Raw genomic sequence first — 18,753 nt, 5'->3', positions numbered from 1 at the left:
GACAGCAAGGTCAGCAGACGGCAGTGATAGTCTGCAGGGGGACTGTTTGGAGGTTGCTGGAAGGACCGCGGACGGGTGGTGACCCGGCGGTACCGGAGCAGTATACGAAGAACAGTCAGCACCAGGGCAGGGGCTTTTCGGATCCCGGCAAGGCTAGGAGTCGCCATAATTTGCCAAATCCGTCAGTGAAGGGGACGTCTGTCTCCTAACAACCAAGTCCCGATTGAAGGCAACAGTCCGACCGTGAAGGGGAGACACCGCCACCGCCAGGGCACCAGTTTCACAGGGCCAGCGCCTGCGGGCAAAGCAGGGCTCCTTCAGCCCAGCTTGAAGCCGAGGAGTGGGTAATCGGTGGGGACCCATCGCTACCAAAGAGACTTTCATAGGTGCAGGGAAGAGACCGTCACCGCTAACTGCAGGGAACATCAGCACCGTGAACCGTCCGAGGGACCCGTCCATCCAGCCGTTTGTTTACCGAGAACTGTGTCGTGTTTACTGGCTGAGTGAGTACCTCCGTGCCGTGCGGCACAGCGCTGCCCCTGCGCCCCTGCACCTCCACAGGCCCCATACCCGCCTATCCACAATCCCATCCCATCACCGGGCCCCGGGAGCACCACAACCCCTACCCACGGAGGGGCAAATCAACAACTGGCTGCTCCGTACCATCACTCCCGGGCTCCCCAAAAAGAGCAGCGGTGGTGTCCACTTAATCACCACAACCGTGGGTGGCGTCACGGACAATAAACTATCCAAAACACCCAATCCCCTTTCACTCACGGGTGAGGAGCGCCGCTCGAGTCCCCGGGATCCAGCCCATCGCTCGAGCCACCGAGCGGCAGCAGGCCGCAGCAGCCGTGGCAGCCGGACCCGAGCAGAGGGAGAGCGCGGCGTCCCCTCCTCCGCCCGCGACAATTGCATAACCAAATAATGTTTTCCTTTACAGTATATTTTCTGTTATGGGTTAAATCTTTTAAAGATATTATTAATTTGTTATTCTAGTTAGGGTAAGGGAGATAAACACTTGTGAATGAAGTGTAGATGTGGCTCTTGTTCATCTCATCCTTCATGTCTTCCTATTATCTTGTCACTATGTCATGTGTCAGCAGATTCTGTATGTGTGGCCTCCACGGTGGTGAGTGCTGTGATATGACTGGTAATATGCATATTGGTTATTAATACATTATACTTGTTTGAGTTTTTTAAATGGTTAACTCAAGCACTTACAGATGGTTCCAGAAAGTGATATTCTGGATTCTGAATGGTTCTTAGGTCCAATGGCAGGAAACTAAATCTATTTACTGGCAGTATTAAGGTCAGGAGTTGTCCAGTTACCTCAGAATACCACTAATTGAGGAATCCCCACCCTTACCTTCCCTCAATGATTGCTTTATTTGTGCGCTTAGTCACCTAGCGTCAATAAGGGTGGAAGTGCTTACCATCTTTGGTGAGTAAACTTGAGATGATTGGTATTATTCATTTATTTCAGTTTAAACCATGATAAAGTACTCCATCCTTTCCATCCACAATTAATGTCAGTGTAATTATTTGTTTATTAAAGGGGTTGTCAGGTGAAAACAAGTTATGACCTCTGCACAGGTGATAACTTATTAATCAGGATGGTAGATTCTGAATGCTGGTACTTGCACCGATTGTCAGAGCAGGGTGCTTTTATTCCCATTAGAATATACATTTTCAGCCATTCATTCCTTATGGGGCTGGCGTTTTTTTCTGGCAGCCCCACAGAGGATGAATGGCACCTAAATTGGACATATGATCTACCGCTCCATTCTAATAGGAATAATATATACCCCATTCTGCTAATCAGTGCTAGTCCCAGAGGACAGACTTCACCGATCAACCTATACTGTGGATTGGGGAAAATTTGCTTTTCCTGGACAACCCCTTTAAATTAATATATGCTGGCTATTAAAGATAAGGTATCGCGTTTTTTCATTTTTGTATTAATAATAATGATTATGAAATCAAGCATTTTTAATACAAAATTAAACTCACTTATTTAGTTTTCATTTAATTCTATTTTTACTGAAACACTGGTGGCTGCCATCTTGGATTTGCTGTGTGTAACGACAGTTACTCACCTTCTTTATGGCAGCCCCCTGGGTATTAATTCTGATTGTCGGGCTACAACCCTATTCTGTAACACTTAGAGCTCCCTGCTGTGACCTGGATGCGCCCCCTGAACTGTTCAGATCACAGCAGAGGTAGGAGATGGCTGCCAATGTTTGTGTGATTGCACCGTAACTGATCCTGGCATGCTGCTCCCAACCCCTCTTCTCACCCTCCCTCCCCCGCTGCTCACCCCCCCATCCCCCGCCACTCACCCCCCATCCCCCTCCACTGTTTACCCCCATCCCCCTCCACTCATATTTTTTTGACGACACCTTCCCTTTAACAGAAATGTAACATATAATCCTATGTCAGTATAAAAAAATGATATACAAAGTGACTGAATTAATTGAAAACTCTCCAACCGGAATATGATAACATAGCCGCAAACTCTCCACCTGGATCATGATCACATAGCTTCCTTTTTGAATAAAATAAAGCTACCTTAATTGAATCCTGAACATACTGACTCTCTCCCAACCATTCCCCTTACAAGAAATAATAAAAACTATAGACTTATTAAATCCTAGCAAAGCCCCACAACTGTATGGTCTCACAAATAAATGTTATAAGAAATTTAAATTGTTACTAACTCCTTATTTAGTGTGACTATTTAATGAAGCCAATAAGACTAAATTGTTTCCTAAAGAAATTCATAGGACTTTCATTATTACACTTCTAAGGCTGTGTCCGCACTTTGCGTCGTCCTAGTTGCAGTTCTAAACGTATCCTTTGGCAGAAATTGCTTTTGCCAAAGTTGCTTTTGACCACTAAATCGCGGTAAGTACGCGTGCGTTTTTATCGCCTTTTAGCCGCGTTTTAGCGCTTTTTACCTGCATTTCCATTGCGTTTAGACAGATGCGTTTTGAACGTAAAGACACTGCTAAATAAAGTTTAAACAGTCAAACACAATGAAAAAAGGGGAAAAAAAGAAACACATATAATTATTGAAATATTAACGAAAATAGTTATATTTAATATAATTATAGCGGTTTTATACTATTTATCGCTAAAATAGCAATACATTTATATTTTTCATTAATTTAATTGTCGGACTATGTGTGTGTGTAAAGGGACATATCTTTTCATTATTTTGATGTCCAAAACGCATGTTTTCACCACCTAAAAAGCAGGTAAAACGCTGGAATTTTGATGTTGCTTGCTTTTTTCAACTTCTCATTGACTTCAATGTTATCAAAACGCAGCCCAAATGGCAAAAACAATTGACATGCTGCTTCTTTAAAAGCAGAGTTTTTGCCCAAAATTATACAAATTAAACACTGCGTTTGTAAACGCAAAGCGTGGACAAGAAATCAACAATTCCCATAGATTTTGCTGGAAAATCAAAACGCATGCATTTTGGCATGAAAACGCTGCAGTTCAAAACGGATCCAAAACGCAGGTGAAAACGGAAAGTGTGGACATAGCCTTAAAGCAAGTAAATCTCCTGTTACTACAGTTAACTTTAGACCAATATCCCTTTTAAAATTGGATCTAAAACTATGCGCTAAAGTCATATCTCTTAAACTTATTAATATTTTCCCATCACTTACAGAGGAATCAGGTGGCTTTTGTAAAAAAGCATCAAACTTCTTATGGGACACTTCACTTTATCAACATTGTTTCAGAGATGCAGCATCGTTGAATGCCTTCTCTGCTTCTTTCCTTGGATGTGGAGAAGGCATTTGATCAAGTTCACTGTGGTTACTGCAAAGAAGTACTCCTAAAATTTGGCTTCTCTGATCCTATGTCCACTTTACACAATCCCCAGTGCACAAATTTACTCATCAGGTCTTCTATCTAATCACTTTCTATTAGGCCTCTTTCACACGTACGTGCCTCCGGTAAGTGTATGGTCCGTTTCCTCACGTACCGGAGACACGTACACACGTAGACCTATGTCTTCCTATGGTGTCAGACACACGTGTGTCCGTTTGTTTCTCACACCGACATGTCCGTTTTATCTCCAGCATCACGGGTGTCACACGGAACGCAATCGGGTCACACGTAACACACACGGCCCACACGGATGTGTTCCGTGTGACACCCACCGGAAAAAAAGACATGTGTCTGTGAGAAAAAAAACAAAACATTACTCACCTTCTCCAGCCCTGCAGTCTCTGCCGCTGCTCTCACTTGCTGCCGACCGCCGCTCATTATGCTAATTGAATATTCACTTCACTGCGGCCGGAAGCAGCAGCAGCGGGGAGTCGGCAGGACCGGAGACCAAAGATCAGCACCACGAACAGCGACGCCAGGGACAGGTGAGCAGAAAGTTCCCGTTCTCCGTGTGTTATCAAGGATAACACACGGAGAACACACGTAGGCCATGCACATGGCACACCGAGGGCAATACGCACCTTTGACACGTTCGTGAAACACGTGCGTGATTTTCATGGACATGTAAAAGAGGCCTTAGAGATTGTTCATGTTTGTATAAATTCAGCTCATGAAAAATTATACTTTATTGTGTCTATGGAGGGTATTAACCTCTTCACTGGGTATGTCATGGATCATGTCATGTTAATCCCCACAGCAGAGAAAACTGCACCCAGAACTGCTCATGGTTCTGGGTGCATATTGCACCTGACAGGTTCCCTTTAAGAAGTGGTATCAATCGTAGGCCATAAGGAAAGATTGTAGTCTCCTACTATAACGAGAGAACCAGTCTTTTTTGTAATAGACACTGCAATAACTTTTTTTATAAATCTATATTGGTTTACATTTGGTGCATGAACAGAAACCAATGTATGGGATATTTATTAATTATTAATTAAACAGTTCAAAATTATATATCTACCATTTTTATCAACAAGTTGATTAACTATTAGAAATGCTACCGTATCTCTAATGGCAATGGATACACTGCATTTTTCCTTACACGCAGGAACTGAGATTATATGCGGAAATCGTTTGGTTTTGGGCTTCTCTCCACAGCAGAGATCTCTTGTAGGATCCCTTGGCATTAATAGACACTATCTTAAACACTATTGTAAAAACTAAAATAGCTTGCTATGAGACATATCAGTTTAAGTCACTTTTTGAGCTGAGAAGCAGCGGAGCTGATCAGCTACATGTCTGCCTCCATTCGCTGCTGGACAGCCCCCCGCACCCCCAAACTGGATTGTTTTAAAAAATGAATGATTAGATGCTTTGTCTTTACATAGTGAACCAAATGTATTGTGATAACTACTGTTCATATATAGAGGGTGGGTGCCCACACTTGCACAGTGGCCCACCCAGGGGTTTCCCTCTACCCCTGAGGGCCAGTCTGAGCCTGGGAATTAAACATAATTGGCAAGATAAAATGGTACAATAGCCTACTTCTATGAAATATACAGACCTGAATGAGTCCAACTAAAAATGTCAATGATGCTGCCACAATTATTCGTTTCTCATTAATCAAGTCTTCTGCAGTGGAATTACTAATAGTAGAATTTCCGTTACTTGTGTCACCATCGCCAGGAACAAGACTAGCTACCACTGAGCCAACCATCAGGCTTACAACAGGGAAGGGACCTAAAAAAAGACACCTGTATTAAAAAAAGCAGTCATCAGTCACTAGAATTTAAATTGTTTGACATCTACAACTTACCAGCTGATATATGTTTGGAAGTCCCTAAGAAGAAATACACCACAACTGGGAAGAAGGAGGTATACAATCCATAGCCAGGAGACACATTGGCAAGTAGAGCATATGCCAGACCTGAAATATATAGTATAAACGTTTAGTCCTACTTCAGTCCTTTGTTTTAATTTTTATTTCAGATTTCAATAGTACCCATGCAAATAAGTAACTTTGTAATATATCTTATCAGGGAAAATGGCTTTTTTTCTTCTCTTTGATTAATCTTTCATTTCTTAAGTAATGTCTGTGAGAGCCCCTCCCCCACTCCACCCCCCAGTAAAAGCTTGTGAAAAACATGCATCAGGGCAGCTGGACGTATGCAGTGACACAGCACTGTATGGGTATTGGCATGTGTCACTTATTCTATCTTTAGTCATTGCCTGATGTATAATAAATAGGGATGATCGAACGAATACCTCAAATATTCGGCAACGCCCATATTCGTTGCATAGGTCGCCGCTATTCAACTATTTGCTAATATTCGATGCGCAATGTAACTCTATGGGAAACCCGAATAGTTGCCAAATAGCAACTATTCGGGCTTCCCATAGACTTACATTGCGCATAGAATATTCGCATAGCGGCAACCTATTCGTCGGATATTTGCGAAGCCAAATATTGCCGAATATTTGTGATATTTGATCATCCCTAATAATAAACCTCTCTCCTTGAGCTCCTCACATGCAATCTTTGCACTGATTCACTCAGTAATCTTAGTACTTTTTGCACTTAAGGGCCATCTTGTGTTGATGTTTAGTACTGTTCACATGTGGCTATTTTACCTACTATATGACCATGTAAAACCTTATTTTGCATGTGTCGCGGGCGGAGGAGGGGACGCTGCGCTCTCCCACTGCTCGGGTCCGGCTGCCGCTGCTACTGCGGCTGCTGCTGCTCGGTGGTGGCTTGAGCGGTGGGCCGGATCCCGGGGACTCGAGCGGCGCTCCTCGCCCGTGAGTGAAAAGGGGTTTTGGATTTATTGTGGGGATTTATTGTCCGTGACGCCACCCACGGCTGTGGTCATAATGGTGACACCACCGCTGCTCTGGACGGGGATCCCGGGAGCGGTGACAGGGAGCAGTTTTGTTGTTAGTTCTCCCCTCCGTGGGTACGGGGTTGGTTGTCCCGGGGCCCGGTGATGGGGTAGGGATGGATGGCAGGCGGGTTATGGGGCCTGGCGAGGTGCAGGGTCGCAGGGGCAGCGCTGTGCCGCACGGCACGGTGGTACTCACTCAGCCCAATGATGAGGACACAGTTCTCGGTAAAACACTCGGCTGGATGGACGGGTCCCACAGACGGCTGCGGTGTTGTTTCTCCCGGCAGGTTGATGGTGACTGCCTTTCCCTGCACCTAAGTACGGTTGATGGTTCCGATGGGTTCCCACCGGTAACTCGCTCCCCAGCCTGGATATGGGCTGGATGAGCCCCTCTTTGCCCGCAGGCGCTGGCCCTGAGAAACGGTTGCCTTGGCGGTGGCGGTGTCTCCCTCTGTTGGTTGGACTGTTGCCTTCTGTCGGGACTTGACTGTTTGGAAACCCAGGAGGTCCCCTTCACTAACGGATTCGGCAAATTCACGGCGACTCCTAGCCTTGCCGGGGTTCGAAAAGCCCCTGGCAGATGGTGCTGGCTTCTCTTTATGTACCGGTCCGGTACCGCCGGGCCACCGCCCGTCCACGGTCCTTACGGTAACTCGGATAGGCCACTCCTGCAGACGGTCACCACCATCTGCCAACCTTGCTGATCTGTCCGGGCCACACACCCGGACCAACTTTAGGCTGCTCAACTACTACTTCCTTCTGCTCACTTTCACTACCAAACTCAATTTGCCCGGTTTTCCCGCCTCCAGGACTGTGAACTCCTCGGTGGGCGGGACCAACCGCCTGGCCCACCCCCTGGTGTGATCATCAGCCCCTGGAGGAAGGCAACAAGGGTTTTGTGTCTGACTTCGGTGTGCCTGCTGGGAGTGCGGGGTGTGTGGGTGTTGTGCTCTGTGGCCCCTGGCTTGTCCAGGGCGCCACACATGTTACTCAGACGCTGGTCTGTTTTTTAATGCGTCCCTTGCCAACATCCTATTCTTTTGTCCTCACCATGTGCCAATCATGAATATATTTATTACTAGGTTTTTATCACTTTTTTTTATATTGCAATAAAGAGTAACTATAGTTTAATATATCTGACTATTCTATTACCTCGGTTTACACTAATAGGGATCTCCCTTATTATCCTGGTAGGCAAGTAATTGTCTTAGGCGAAAAAACTGATGCGACGGATGCGGCGAAAAAACGGATCAGTTGCATCAGTATTTTCATCAGTTCCTTCAGTTTTTTGACGGATCTGTTGTGATACTGAGCATGCTGAGCATGTCCGTTTTTTGCTGCATTACGCCGGATCTGGTGTCCATAGGCTTCCATTATAAAATACGTTGTACGGCGCTGTATCCGACGCGATACGGTTTTCGCCAGAGACAAAAAAATGTTCCCTTCAGTGGTCCATCCAGCTGCCGGACAAGCAAATTTTGCCGGATGGAATGCAAGGCCATCTGGCACAATCCGGCGCTAATAGAAATCTATGAGGGGAAAAAATGGATCCGGCAGCAACAGACGCCAGATCTGTTTTTTCAGGTTTTTGCCGGTTTGTGCCTGAAGGCAAAAAACTGATATGTGAAAACAGCCCTACATGTACTCTCCTTCTCCAGGAAATGTTTCCCCAGTCAGGTTTTGGAAGTTAGTACACATATTTAAGATAAAACTTTCTGGGATGTTTATGTGTATGTTTAATTAAATATAGGGACGTTTAAGTGTTTAGACAGCATCTTGTCTCATTGTGAGTGTTCTGTTATTGTCATGTGTCCTGATCACCTGATTATTGTCATGTGTCCTGATCAACCACAATAGGTGATATATTTTATTCAAATAAAGAAAGATATAAGAAATATTGATTTATGGCACTGTATGTAGAAAGTGACTGACCTGACTGATAGAAATTGACAGAAAGCATTTTACCCATGATAAAGTCTGAAGTCTCTTTCCTTTATAGAGGAAAGTGAATTTTGGATATCTGGACTTGAGCAGTAGACTCCCCCACTAACCCCCTGCTTAGTTAGGGTACCTTCACACTTTAGAGATGCAGCAGAGATCCGACCAGCGATCTGACCTGGTCAGGATCGCTGCTGCATCGCTACATGGTCGCTGGTGAGCTGTCAAACAGGCAGATCTCACCAGCGACCAGTGACCAGCCCCCAGCCAGCAGCGACGTACAAGCGACGCTGCGCTTGCACGGAGCCGGCGTCTGGAAGCTGCGGACACTGGTAACTAAGGTAAACATCGGGTATGGTTACCCGATGTTTACCTTAGTTACCAGCTCACACCCCTTAACTTAGCGTGTGCAGGGAGCAGGAGCCGGCACTGTCAGCGTGAGAGCTGCGGAGGCTGGTAACGAAGGTAAATATCGGGTAACCACCTTGGTTACCCGATGTTTACCTTGGTTACAGCTTACCGCAGGCTGTCAGACGCCGGCTCCAGCTCCCTTCACATTCAGGATTGTTGCTCTCTCGCTGTCACACACAGCGATGTGTGCTTATCAGCGGGAGAGCAACAATAAAAAAACAAACCAGGGCTGTGTGTAATGAGCAGCGATATCACAGCAGGGGCCAGATCGCTGCTCAGTGTCACACGCAGCGAGATCGCTAATGAGGTCACAAAAAACGTGACTCAGCAGCGATCTCATCTCGCTGTGTGTGAAGTACCCCTTAGTCTGCGTCTAGAGCTAGGTAAGCAAATACAAGCTTTGGACAAAGAGAACAGATATAATGTACAATGTACTCATATCTTGATATTTGAAGTGAATTAAGCTAGAGATTATTTTTAATTATTATAGAACAAGTTGAGTGAAGCTAGGGATTATTTTTAAGTTCTATAAAACTAGTTTTCTAAGGAAACTAGAGATTGTTTTATAATACCTAAGAATTACCTTTATTACAGACTAGAGATTGTTTTAGAATATTTAAGAATTAGTTTCATAACAATGGTCGAGATTCTGAGACCAGAGACTGTTCCATGGTACCTGGAACAAGTGTCATTGGACCCATGAGAATTTTAAATAGTAAAGAGGCATCGAGGACAACTATAGATATAGTGGGTGGTAGAATGGGCAACGTTGCTTTAAAGGAAATGGCAAATATTCTTAGAAAGGCAGGAATGCTTCCTACAGACTTCATGGTTCTAAAGACATGGATGGAGTTTGAGAAAAAACAAAAGGGTTGGTGTAACGCTTGTCACTATCTTACGGGGTTGCATGAACGGAAGGGTAGTCAGGAACGCTGGGTTCTGGTAACAGGAGGTCACATATAATCATAAGGGCTAAACAGAGACGTAGTCAGGGCACAATCTGAGGGTCACAATACCAGAAGAACGTTTCAGGATCCAAGAAAGGGATACATGACAGGAATAGGGAGCCGGCAGAGGGAAGTCCAATAACAGTCCTGGGTCACAATACCAAGATCAGAATACTAGCAGACACACAAACTATGGCAACACAGTATAGCCAGAGAATACAACTGGCAGAGTTCTGGAGGAGCATGCTCAATAAAGAAGCCTGAGCAATTGCCCAGAAGGTGGGACAGGTGAGTAACCAGCACCTCCCAGAACCAACCTGGACTCCAGTATAGTGACCAAGCTGCTAGTTCATTAACAAGGACGGCTCCACAGAGCATCTCCAAGGGCAAGATGCTCTGCACAAATGAATAGACACACTGCCAGATCTGTAAGTGCCGCAGAGCATCTCCAAAGGCAAGATGCTCTGCACAAGGAATGGACACACTGTCAGATCTGTAAGCGCCACAGAGCATCTCCAGGTCTGTGAGTTGGTCTGCACAGAGTATCGTGACAGTTGGGTTCTATAATGCTTTGGATTAAATAGCACATTTCTTTACAAATACCGTACTTAAAAACCATGATAAAATAGTGTGCTTATAAAAGCCCTAAAATCGACAGACAATCTGTTAGGTCATGGGAAGGATGTGATGGTATAGATAAACTATTTAGAAATTTGCCCCCCCCCCCCATTATAGATAAACTAAATTTATAATGAACTAATCTGCCAGAAAACAGCAAATTTCCCCTTCTTATCCCAAGTGTCTATTGCACTGAATGGACATTCAGAACATGAATTTTATACATTTACATAAGTATTTATATTATTTTCTTCTAAAAAAGGCCTTTTTTTTTTAGAAACTATTGACGATTCTTGCTGTGCCCAGCTCCTGAGGTAGACTATTCCAGAGATTAATAGTTTTCATAGTAAATAAGCCTTGTTCCCTCTGGAGATTGAACCATTTTTTCTTTAGACAGAGGAACTGGCCCCTTGTCTTTTGAGGAGATTTTATATGGAACAGTTTTTTACTATATTGTTTGTAAGGACCATTTATATACATTTGTATAGTTTAAAAAAATAGCATGTGTTTGGGCAATCATAAACTCAGCGACCAAACTGGTGACAATCAGTGATGGTTATGCAGTGCTCATTGGCAATAATAAGCATACGAAACATGTACGGTATATCAGCATGGTTTTGTAATGAGACATTGTTTGTGGGATGTTCATATTTCCACTGGTTCATTTACCTTGCAGAACAGCTACAAGCCCTGTAGTGACTCCAGAAATTATATCACTGAGAATCCATTCCTTAAAGCGATAGGTAGGAAGCCATGAAATAATTGGAAAAAAAGATACTGCAATACTTTTGGCTTTCTTTGAAGAACATCTGCAATTAAAAACACCGCAATTATATTTCTATTACATGCAAGAATGAAATAAGAATATGAAATAAAAAATAAAAAAAACTGTTAAAAGCTCTTACATTACATGGACATGATGTCATGGACATTTTTATTTAAAATCTAAACATAACTAAAACTTGGACATACTTTTTATCCTAACTCAGCCTAGGTCTTAAATTGCGAAAGCACTTAATTAGATACAACTATATAGTTGTATATAGGAACTTATTTATAGCTGGTAGGATCCTGGTCCTTAGGCCTAAGACACACGGCATGAAAATCGGAGCGAGTGGAATGCGATAAAACATCGCATTCCACTCGGACCAATATTACACTATGTGCCAGCCCCCATGAGCGATTATTTTCTCAGCCCTAATCAGACTGAGAAAACAGTCGCAGTATGCTGCGGGTGCAATGCAATCCTCTTTCTCTCGCACCCATTCAAGTCTATGGGGCAAGAGAACATCGCACTGCACTCACATTACACCAGTGTAATGTGAGTGCAGAGCGAGAATGGCAATAGCTGGCAATGAAGTAGAGAGGGAAATAAATCCCTTCCTCCCCTCCTCAGCGCCGGCCCGCCCCTCCTCAGCGCCAGCCCTCCCTTCCCCTCCTCAGTGCCGGTCCGCCCCTCCTCAGCGCCAGCCCTCCCCTCCCCTCCTCAGTGCCGGTCCGCCCCTCCTCAATGCCGGCCACAATCCAGTAACACGATTCATGCTGCCCAAACTATGGGCAGCATAAATAAGAACCTGGCTGCTGGATTGCTGCACGGCATATTTTTCTCAGTATTTCATAGAAAATGTACTTTGAAGACTCAGCCAGGAACTATAGACAGTGACATGACTACTCAGGTGCCGGCACTGAGGAGGGGAGGGGAGGGCCGGTGCTGAGGAGGGGCGGACCGGCACTGAGGAGGGGCGGGCCTCCTCAGCGCCGGCCCACCCCTCCTCAGCGCCAGCCCTCCCTTCCCCTCCTCAGTGCCGGTCCGCCCCTCCTCAGCGCCGGCCCTCCCCTCCCCTCCTCAGTGCCGGTCCGCCCCTCCTCAATGCCGGCCTGCCCCCCGCAGCTGTGGTTCGATCGCACGATAGGACCTCAGTCGCAATGACACTCACATTATACTCAGCTCCCGCTGTGCTGCCAGCGTGAGCCGGGTGTCAGGCGAGGATCGTAGTAGTCCCTGTGTGGCCCCGGCCTTACAGGAATAAATTTGTCTGATTAATGTGAGAGCTGTAGGTATTGCATAACTTGTTGTCATCATGACCCACAAAGGAACATTGTCTTAATAAAAGTACATATTGGCACCTAGATAAAAAGAAGCCATAAATGGGTAAACCCAGCCACAATCAATGCATGAGTAATGTGTAATATTAAGACGTTCCTTAGCTGGTATTAAAAGACCTAACAAATTCAGTTCTGTACAAAACAAGATTTGACAAGATGCATGAAAGGTCTACGTACTGCCAAATTGTGATTCTCACAAAAGCTAAAAGTACCGATATTAGACCAACCACTTTTCATTCCTCGAGGATCTAACTTTGGCAAGAAGTGGAGTTGTACTTTTGGATGCATTTTTCACCATATTGGAATTTAATAAGCTGGGCTAATCGATGTTAGAATACTAACAAACAACATGTGAAGATATTTAGCAGACAACTGGTGTAATATACTGTGCAACATGCGGTTAAAGGGATCCAGTAACACGATTCATGCTGCCCAAACTATGGGCAGCATAAATAAGAACCTGGCTGCTGGATTGCTGCACGGCATATTTTTCTCAGTATTTCATAGAAAATGTACTTTGAAGACCCAGCCAGGAACTATAGACAGTGACATGACTACTCAGGTGCCGCCCTCAGCCAACTTCTTCCCTCATTAGGTAAACACATGGGAAAGTATTGCCAAGCATCTGGATGTCACGCTAAGTACGGGGAAGTACAAAGTGAACGGAGAAAGGGAAGGAAAGCCCTGTGTCTAGGGCATGGGAGATGGTGATCCCTGACCAAACCCACCGCTGGCCCCTGGCTTCACTCACCACCCTAGATAGGTTCTGCACCTACGCACCGAGCCGGATACATGACCCTGGCTGTCCCTGATATAGGCCCTGGGTATAGAGGGGATGGGATGAACGCTTTGTCAACCCCACTAAGTTCCAGGGAAAACACACAGGAGAAAGTAAATGAATAACTTATCTCCAGATGATGGTAGAGAATTTGCAACAACAACAAAGTTTCTCCAGTTGAATATTGTAGCGCCCGGTCTCGGTCCCAGCGTTGTATCCCTGTGGAGGTGGCACTGAGCTATAGCTTGTTTGTTCAAATGTAATAAGAATATTTGTGTATATAAATAATCAAAATGTAGATGTAGTTGCATAATTATCTGTCTGTCTATGTAGCAATTGCACAGACTTATAGTATAATTCAAAGTTGTATAGTCATGAAGGAGTTAATTAAAGATGATGAAGCCAGAATGTGAAGCTGCAAAAGTGTTATCAGTAATGTTCACACAGAAGGAATGTACGGGAGGCAGGCCATGTGCTGTGAGAAATTGGGGAGTAAAAGCACTCCCTGTTTAGCTTCAAGGTTATTCATGCTTACTTACTGTATAATTGGATCTATCGAATTATACGAGTCAGTTGGTGATGCTGGCTGAAGGAGAACATGTCTCATGTATTCATTGTCTGATATATTAATATCGGCTCTGATATATATAGCTAATACGACACCATCTCTGGATATCCCAAACGAAGACTCCATTAGCAGTCTTCAACCCAAATTCCTCCCTTGACATCCCCACACATCCCCACTCCCAGGCTCCGACGGGGGTGCCCTCCCTCTCATCTGCCCGGTCCAAGTGTGGTATTCCCGCACACTCCCAGGCTCCGACGGGGGCATCCTTCCTCTCACCTGCCTGGTCCAAGTGCGGTATTCCCACACGCTTCCGCTCCCAGGCTCCGGCAGGGGCATCCTCCCTCTTACATTCCCTCCTATCCTACCCCGAAGTCTGCCGTGGTCTCCTCCTGCTTTCAGACCTTTCTTAAAGGGCCGGCGTCCCATTAACCAGAAGCTTTCCCGAGGTCATCGGTTACCTCTAAGGTATTTAAGACCATGTCCCCTTTCAGGAGGCGCCTGAGCAACGTTGCCTATTAGTGCATTGCTAGTTTTGAGGCCCCTGTAAGTTTCTGTGTGTAATCCTGCAATAGTGTCCTAGAACCAGTCTCATGTGCCTAATCTCTGTCTCGTCTTAGTGACTGCTCTCTACCACCATCTCTGTGTTGCCACATCGGAGCCACTACCTCCGTGCTGCCACATCTGAACCAAAACTTCTGTGCTGCCTCGTCAGAGCCATCTCTTCCGTGCTGCCAAGTCTGAGATACCATCACTGTGCTGCCACATTAAAACACACCAGTGTGACGACATGGACTCTGTCAGTGCCTAGCATGGATTACGTTTCTTAAAATCCAGCCAGACATGATGATATCTTGTTTACAGACGGGAGATAAGCCTCTCATTGTTCCTACAAGACTCTTAGGGGTGCTTCACACACAGCGAGCTCGCTGCCGAGATCGCTGCTGAGTCACGCTTTTTGTGACGCAGCAGTGACCTCATTAGCGATCTCGCTGTGTGTGACAATGAGCAGCGATCTGGCCCCTGCTGCGAGATCGCTGCTCGTTACACACAGCCCTGGTTCGTTTTCTTCAAAGCCGCTCTCCCGCTGTGACACACAGATCGCTGTGTGTGACAGCGAGAGAGCGACAAATGAAGCGAGCAGGAGCCGGCATCTGACAGCTGAGGTAAGCTGTATCCAAGATAAACATCGGGTAACCAAGGTGGTTACCCGATATTTACCTTAGTTACGAGCCTCTGCAGCTCTCACGCTGCCTGTGCTGCCGGCTCCGGCTCTCTGCACATGTAGCTGCTGTACACATCGGGTTAATTAACCCGATGTGTACAGCAGCTAGGAGAGCAAGGAGCCAGCGCTAAGCAGTGTGCGCGGCTCCCTGCTCTCTGAACATGTAGCTGCATTACACATCGGGTTAATTAACCCGATGTGTACTGTAGCTATGGTAGGAGAGCAAGGAGCCAGCGCTCAGTGTGCGCGGCTCCCTGCTCCCTGCACACACAGCTGTGCGCTGGTAACTAATGTAAACATCGGGTAACCATACCCGATGTTTACCTTAGTTACCAGTCTCCGCAGCTTCCAGACGGCAGCTCCGTGCAAGCGCAGCGTCGCTTGCACGTCGCTGCTGGCTGGGGGCTGTTCACTGGTCGCTGGTGAGATCTGCCTGTTTGACAGCTCACCAGCGACCATGTAGCGATGCAGCAGCGATCCTGACCAGGTCAGATCGCTGGTCGGATCGCTGCTGCATCGCTAAGTGTGAAGGTACCCTTAAGGCCCAGTCACACACAACGACTTACCAGCAATCCCAGCAACGATACGACCTGATAAGGATTGCTGGTAAGTCACTGGGAGGTCGCTGGTGAGATGTCAAACAGTCAGACCTTACCAACGACGCAGTAACGATACAGGTCACAGTAGTGACCTGTATAACGATCTTGGCAGATATTGGGACTCTGTCACACAGCGTCAAACACAGCGATGTGTCCTGCCCAGCAGGACATCGTCTTTGAAGAAAATGGTCCGGTTCATTCGGCAACGACTAGCGATCTCACAGCAGGGGCCTGATCGCTGGTAGGTGTCACACATAACGAGATCGCTGATGAGATCGTTGCTGCGTCACAGAAACTGTGACTCAGCAACGATCTCGTTAGCGATCTCGTTGTGTGTGACGGGGCCTTTAGGAATCTAGTGTTAAAGTTCTTGTTGACTCATGTAATTGCCTTGGCCAGTGACGGTCAGATACCCAGACAAATCAATTATGCGAACTTCCCATTGTGTTACTATGTGTATTGCTAGATGCGATGTAAGATCATTACTACTAGGGATATTTTGTATACGGCTTGAAATCTAGCCAATAAGAGCACAGTCTTATCCACTAATCGTGAAGAACCCAATGGTCTGAATGGAGAACTCAGGGGAGGACTGTCCATTGCTTGGCTAGACTCTCGCTACGTGCTACCAATCTAGGACCTGCGGATCCGAATCCAGTCACCTGACTACAGGCTTTGCGGTCCTCAAACAGCTTCCTAAATCTGGCGTTATTCCATTCTCAGTGGGTGCCCGCCAAAAGCGGGGTGCTGCTGGTTTGGAGTAAGTAGCCCTGGAAGCTCTGAAACACGGACATTCTAATCCCTGGTGAGCCAGCAGAAGGGTGAGAAACTGTTGCTGGTTACATTTTGTGGTTTTGCTGGTTATGTGCTATGTGCCATTAATTGTTTGGGGATCCAATAAAGTCTTAATATTGTGATTCCCACGCCCTGTGTTGTCTGAGTAATGTTCCGCCCTTGGTTAAGTAGGCAGGCGTTCAGTTGGGATGAGCCCTGGGCCATGCTGTCTTTCTAAAGGCGGCCGGGCCAGCGTAGAGGAGCACCCACTGACCCCATGTCTTCACAACCAGCACCGGACATTAAGAGACTTTACCATTCCATAGAGCCGATCACCGCTAGTTCCTGGCAGTCATACATTTAGGCCCCCAGTTGCTGCGCCAGACAGCTCCTGTATAGGGGTTCACTACTGGTTAGATCCATCTTGGGGAGTTCGGTGTATGGCCTAGTGGATCCACTCCCGGACACTCACCGCCCCTCCACCACCGTAACAAATATAAGTTGACAGATGAAAAGATGAGAAAATCTGCAGGGTCCTAAAGAAAAAAGGATAAACCCCAAGCAGGGAAAAAGGGAAAGTCAGAGAGCAGCTTGTGTAGCCAAATTCTGCGAACTTCTACAGCCAGGAACTACAGGAATGTCTGTCAAATGTGACACACCTGTGACACTGAAGCAGTGTAGGAAAAAGCCAGCTCTTCAAACTATATTCTCTCTGAAATAGTCTGGTGTTGATACATCGGATAGGATACACTGTGACTGATGTTTATACCGCACATTAGACACACTGAGACTGGTGTACATATACGATAGACTGAGACTGGTGAATAAAGAGCACATAGGACATGCTGGGACTGGTGTATATACATTATGTAAGAGACACTGGGACTGGTGTATATATGTTATGTAGGAGACAGTGAGATTGGTCTATATACATCACATAGGAGTTGCTAGGACTGGTGTATATGCATATACATGGGAAACGTTTATCATCGGGACCAGAGCACAGGGTGCTAACTCCACCTGCAAAGAATTTTTGGGTACTGACCAAGTACTGAAAAAGTATGCAAATTAGCTTTGCAAAATGAAATCTACATGTACCACCTAGGAAATGTAGCTAACCCATAGACAATGTTTGATGTTGACAACATGATCAAGGATAAAAGTCAAGGCAGGTGTTACGAATCGGCGCTGCCATAGCCGCAAGCAGCCTGCTGCGGTTCATGTTGCATCCAGGCGCCGGCTGCTGTTTTTGGCCGTGCCTCGGGTTGTCCAGCTGGCTGCTTCCTCCTCCACGTCTAAGTGTGGAGAGGCGGCTAGTGCGCATGCACCGCAGATTTATCCCAGCCAAAGCCTAAGCCCAGTATTTTGCCTAGTGAGCATGCTCAGCCTGCTAGTGCCATTTGTGAGGCTAAGTCCTCGGTTCAGGCTACTGAGCATGCTCCTACACTTGTGTTCTGCATACTGAGCATACTCAGGCAGATAGTCTGATTTCTGAGACTGTTGTTCAGGCTACTGAGCATGCTCAGGTACTTAGTGCATCAGAGGCTAGGTCCGATAAGGACCTCACTGGGCATGTCTGTGAGGTGGCAGGCTCTGATAGGTCGACACACGTCAGGTGTCCTGATGATGTGGCCACTCCGGACTGGCTCACGGAGGCCCGCCCCTATGACACGGCACCTCACCATTGGTCGTCAGACGATGACTGGTGAGGTGTTTGGGGAGTGGCAGCCATGAGGTCATCAGTGATGTGGCGGTTCCGGATAGGCCGCTGGTGATGTCGCTGATGACATGGCACTCCGCTATTGGACCCTGGAGGTGCCATTGTGGTCCACCCTGAGTTTGGGGCGGATCCAGGTTATAAAAGGGGCTGGAGACAACATGGAGGTGTGCAGTCTTCACATTTGCTCAGACAGAGCACACCTCCATGTTAGAGCCTCATTGAGGCATAAGTCATAGATTGGAAGTGGTAGGCAGGGTTAGGCGTCCGGTGCTTGTCACGCC

The 18,753-nt window shown here is 46.3% G+C and overlaps 1 protein-coding gene across 2 annotated transcripts in view; it reads right to left on the bottom strand.

Moving 5' to 3' along the window:
* The window catches only part of LOC142303615 (chloride anion exchanger-like), a 98,289-nt gene that overhangs the window by 43,719 nt on the left and 35,817 nt on the right, over positions 1-18,753 (bottom strand). For both annotated transcript variants that reach the window (XM_075345142.1, XM_075345143.1), the window contains exons 4-6: positions 11,375-11,514; positions 5,723-5,833; positions 5,471-5,646 (exon numbers count right to left, since the gene is read on the bottom strand). In XM_075345142.1, coding sequence (XP_075201257.1) covers positions 5,471-5,646; positions 5,723-5,833; positions 11,375-11,514 — 427 coding nt within the window. The remainder of the gene's footprint in view (positions 1-5,470; positions 5,647-5,722; positions 5,834-11,374; positions 11,515-18,753) is intronic.

Source organism: Anomaloglossus baeobatrachus, chromosome 4 (assembly GCF_048569485.1).
Source record: "Anomaloglossus baeobatrachus isolate aAnoBae1 chromosome 4, aAnoBae1.hap1, whole genome shotgun sequence".
In the NCBI taxonomy this organism is placed as follows: domain Eukaryota; kingdom Metazoa; phylum Chordata; class Amphibia; order Anura; family Aromobatidae; genus Anomaloglossus; species Anomaloglossus baeobatrachus.
The sequence above is the reverse complement of the archived record's forward strand: the minus strand, read 5'-3'. Positions and strand labels throughout refer to the sequence as shown.